The sequence below is a fragment of the Berghia stephanieae genome, chromosome 2 (assembly GCF_034508935.2).
Source record: "Berghia stephanieae isolate SIO BIC M18660-M18661 chromosome 2, UCSD_Bste_1.3, whole genome shotgun sequence".
Lineage (NCBI taxonomy): Eukaryota > Metazoa > Mollusca > Gastropoda > Nudibranchia > Aeolidiidae > Berghia > Berghia stephanieae.
This window is the reverse complement of record NC_088361.1, coordinates 61,751,623-61,756,622: the sequence shown is the minus strand read 5'-3', so window position 1 is coordinate 61,756,622 and position 5,000 is coordinate 61,751,623. Positions and strand designations below refer to the sequence as shown.

Genomic DNA, 5,000 nt, shown 5'->3' with positions numbered 1-5,000 from the left:
TAACAATAATGATAATAAGATTAATAATAATAATAATAATAATAATAATAATAATAATAATAATAATAATAATAATAATAATGATGATGATGATGATGATGATGATGATGATGATGATGATGATGATGATGATGATGATGATGATAACAAAAATAACTAGAAATACGATGCCAATATAAATGATAATAATAATAATAATTATAATAATAATAATAATGATAATAATAATAATAATAATAATAATAATAATAATAATAATAATAATAATAATAATAATAATAATAATAATAATAATAATAATAATAATGATGATGATGATGATGATGATGATGATGAGAACCAACACTTTACTTTCCAGTGATCACGAGACTTTCATCTCCGAGAGTCACAGACTGGATGAATCAGGAGCTTTAGTGTTCGCTGTTGGTCTTGGATACCTTACTGATCCACAAGAGCTGAAAGCTGTAGCTGGAAATAACGTATTCTCCACGACACAATTGGAAGACGTAGCGAATTTGTCACAATCTATTATCACCAGGATATGTGAAGGTAATTTTCACCCTGGTTTTTTACTGATGCCATTAAATGCAGGGAGTATACAAGAAATTATTGTTGATACAAAAAATTAAAGTCAAGGGACTCGAATTCTAGACATATTTAAAACAGAAGCCGAAACATTTTAGTAAATAAATAAATAAAATTCTACAATAATTAATCATCGGAAGAATGTTTTCTTTAAATCATTGCTCTCTGATTGTCCTGGATACATTAATGAAATGCTTAAATTTTACGTCCCAGCCAGAAATCTGAGACCAAAGTCTGATAATCACTTTCTTGTGAAGCCAAAAATTACTTGAAAAATTGACGGGCATCCGTTTGAATGTTCGGCACCCCTTATCTGGAATTCCTTTCCAAGATAAACCAGAGAGAGTAATGATGCACATTTCTTTTTAAAAACATCTTATGACGTTTCTTTTTAATATATAACACTGTAGAATTATACGTTGCTGTTAAGCGCTTTGAGCTTGTTGAGAGACGGGGTAAGGCGCTATATAATAACCATATATTATTATTATTATTATTTACTGTTGTGTCTATTTTGAGGAAAGGCTGAGGTTACCCGGCGTCGGCCGTAGTGGAATTTCGAAATATGAGCAATTGGGGTAACGTTTCTTGTTCAAGGAAGAAAAAAGCAGATGCAGAAAGTCGGGCTTTAACCCGGGTCCCCTGTGTGGAAGTGCTGTGCTGGATGAATCAGGAGCATTAGTGTTCGCTGTTGGTCTTGGATACCTTGCTGATCCACAATTCCAAGTCAGATAGCTCGCCCCTTTCCTCTTTTGAATTACCATCATATTTACACATAATGCTAGAATAGATATCCCTTCTCTAAGTAAATGGTGACCCTCAGAAGATGGAGATGGAGAGAAAATATAAAAATGCCGAACAACAGCCTTCATCGTGTGTCATTATTATGGACACCATACAGCAAGAGGAAAAGAAGAAGACCAATATGAACATGGAGGAGGACAGTTTGAAATGAAAGAGGCAAAATGGGATTTGCATCCTGGAAGTTGGATGTACTGCTGCATCCGACAGTACATCCTGGAGAAAATATGCTCAGGGCCCTATTTCCACGAGGAGAGATGGAAGTAAGACAAGTAAGTCAAGTTGCACATAATGCGAATGCTACTTATAAATAAATGATTAAAATGCTTGGATTTGACTTTGATTCACAGTATTTGGGCAGGACATCGACACGAATTCCAGTCCATACCTGAGCACAGATGACTTAACAACAACTACCCATTTTTCTGAAACAACTGCTGTGCCACAGTCTTCAATCATATCATTATTTCCAAAGGACTCAAGTTTACTTCTCGATCTGTTATCGACCACAGAAATCTCACCACCTACGACTTTCAGATCATCTAATCAAACCGCGCCCACAGTATTTAAAGGTAAAAGGCAAAAATCAAGACATATATGCAATCTGTAAATAATATAATATAGAGATGATAATTGTTAATATGATATAAATATATATAATAACATAAATGTCGTTATATCAAAATTGATTTTAATGTCGAGCATAAAAATAGATAGTTATGTGCACGGATAGTTAAAATACTATTAGGGCATGGCTGAAATTACATAGCTAAATTGCGAAAATAACTTTAAGGAGTTGAGCTTTCAGAAATTGCTATTGCATAAAGGCTACGGAACTCCGAGAATTTTCTATTTACATCAAGTATTGAATTATAACAGTACACCAGGACGTTGATAAACCTTCCAAATTATCAGTCACGACGATGATTGAAGACACGTAATAATTTATTGATTTATGGGATAAACATAGACTTCTTGGAATGACGAAACTTTTACATTTAGCTAGATACTTCAAATAGTTCGGCTATTTAAAAATTCAGAATATAATATATATTTATGCATTTTAAAAAATACAAACTCTGTTTAGTCATTTTTGTAAAAATAAAAAAAAAGCTAAGAGAAAGATAGATGCTAATAAATCTACTCTAATTATGACTTTTTTCAAGATTGCTGCATCTCAGAAGCGGTCGACATTGTATTTGTTGTTGACAGCTCCAAGAACGTCGGCCCTTCAAAGTTTTTACAGATCCAATCATTCCTTATGAATTTCTTGGGAAAGCTTCAGGCTAATTCCACGAGCACTCACAGGATTGGAATAATTCAATACAGCGATGATGCGGTTAAAGTGATGTCTCTAGGCTATGCCAATTCAAACGAAAGTATTCAACAGGCTGTTTCAGCAACGAGGTATGTCGTCTCACGAAACGTGAAAAATTATCCCAGCCCAGATAGCCAAAAGTTCAGCGGTCAATGAAATTATATATTTTATAGTGCAGTTATTGTTTTCTTTGCTCAGTGAGTAAATGTCAATGGATATTGCCTGTTATGTGTAGGATGAGAATGGTTGAAGGAAGGATTCTAATGCAAAATAAAGTTAATTTCTAAAATTGACCATCTCCAAGTTACAATATTGTGAGTTCGCCTGAGAATATTTTTAAAAAATATTGAGTTATGAGTAGTCCTGAACAAAAATAACTATTTGGAATATTCTGGACTGACAGAGATAGATTATTATAATCTCTTGTAAGTCGACATAAGAACAGTGGCTAGAGTCTTCTGGTTGTGATTCTTATTTTATTTAAGTTCTGTGAAAACTTTGCAAGATTTATTGTTTTAGGGCTACGTATACATTTTTAGTGCGACTATATATGATATTTGCTAATAAGTACATGACAGTTCAATGCCGTAACTTCTGATGACTTTAATACGTATTTTAAACAATCGAATACGTATGAGGAGCTATTGAAGAATGCAATTATAAGTGATCAGATTTATTAATATGAATCCTTGTCTCCGTCAGATACACAGGGGGCAATTCCAATCTTGCTGCAGCACTCAATGTTTTAGAGTCAGAAGTTCTGACAACTCCGAGGTATGGTGTAGCCAGAATTGGAGTCATCATAACAGGGGGTCTTTCAACCCAGAGTAGCCTGGCAAGACTGTACGCAACAATGCTCCATCACAATGGCGTCAACATTTTTGCAGTCGGCGTAAGTGTATTGTGACCTAAGCTTAAAAAATAAAATTCAAGTTACTTTAATATTTTCTTTTCAAAATTGTTTCTCTGTATACTATCTTTAAAAATCGTTTCAATTTTTTTCATTTTTAGAATTAGGTTCTTCACATTGTCTTTTTAAAAAATTATTGTTTTAATTATGGTACTTGGATCCCGTGTTCACAACACAAATATCTATTTTTCAATTTGTTTATATTATTGAAAAATAAATCGTATTTACATTTCACAGCATTACACATACACACACACACACACACACACACACACACACACACACACATATATATATATATATATTATACTCTAGTGCTTTGCTCGTTAGTTTTCGTGAGCACTACCTGACGTGAGAAATTGTTACGATGCAGGTCCAGTTACAAATATGCCATGATAAGCTTGTGGTTGATCTTGATGGATGAAACTTGACTCTTTTGTGTTATGTTCACTTGATGAGAATTGTGTAATTCAGTCTTGGTCGATGAGTATAGCTGCTCTCTCCATCCATAATGTTAATTATTGTTTCCATTGGTTACGGTCCTGGGCCAGATTTTTGAGGCTGTCAAGATCTTGTTGTGACTTTAGTACGGAGGGCACTGCAGTATTTCTTAGTTCTTCCGTGATTAATTCGGCCTCATCTGAATCCAGAAATGTCTGATATGTAGAGAGATCCTGGATCAGGGTAGTTACTATTGATGTTGGTGGCCTCCCTACATATTTGTTGCCATGAAGGAAATATTCTGTCATTGCAGTTTGAGCTGGGATGTTATCTTCTCGACGCAAGATGTGACTAATAAAAAATAATCAGTGCCTCGTAAATCTGTATTCGTTTATTCTCACTTATTATGTCATTTCTATTCCATAAATTTTGGAGTTGGTCGAATGCATTGGTGGCCAGCTGCTTTCGTTTTGATGTCTTCATTTTCATTGATCAAATTGCCTAGTTTACGTACACTTTTCCATTCATTTAAATTTCTGTTGATTTTTGTATATTCTGTTTTGGATTGATTCACTTTCAGATTCCATGCTTCTAGAGTAGTTGATATTATTGGCATGTATGTTCTGATGTTCGCTTGATGCTCTGATTCAAAGATCAGGTCTGTATCATCTGCGTATATGAATTCACGACTGATCTTCTTTATTGGTGGTAATATTCATCTTAGATCTTTCATGGCCGATTCGAGGTATATCGTGAATAGAATTGGACTCAAGCTGTCTCCTTGAGAGGATCCGATTGAGGTTGATATTGTTGTTAATTCTCTGCCGGATTCAAATTGCAATGTAGTATTTGATAATATGTATCTTATGAGCTTCACGTGATCTTTGTTCAAGAATGAGTCAAGGATTGACAACAACTTGGTTCTACATATGATGTCGAAAGCGG

At 34.2% G+C, this 5,000-nt stretch overlaps 1 protein-coding gene across 1 annotated transcript in view; it reads left to right on the top strand.

Moving 5' to 3' along the window:
- The window catches only part of LOC144963978 (matrilin-1-like), a 16,597-nt gene that overhangs the window by 3,376 nt on the left and 8,221 nt on the right, over window positions 1-5,000 (top strand). Inside the window, exons 4-7 of the mRNA XM_078897921.1 lie at window positions 359-549; window positions 1,737-1,958; window positions 2,553-2,793; window positions 3,407-3,596. Of these exons, the coding sequence (XP_078754047.1) occupies window positions 359-549; window positions 1,737-1,958; window positions 2,553-2,793; window positions 3,407-3,596 (844 nt within the window). The remainder of the gene's footprint in view (window positions 1-358; window positions 550-1,736; window positions 1,959-2,552; window positions 2,794-3,406; window positions 3,597-5,000) is intronic.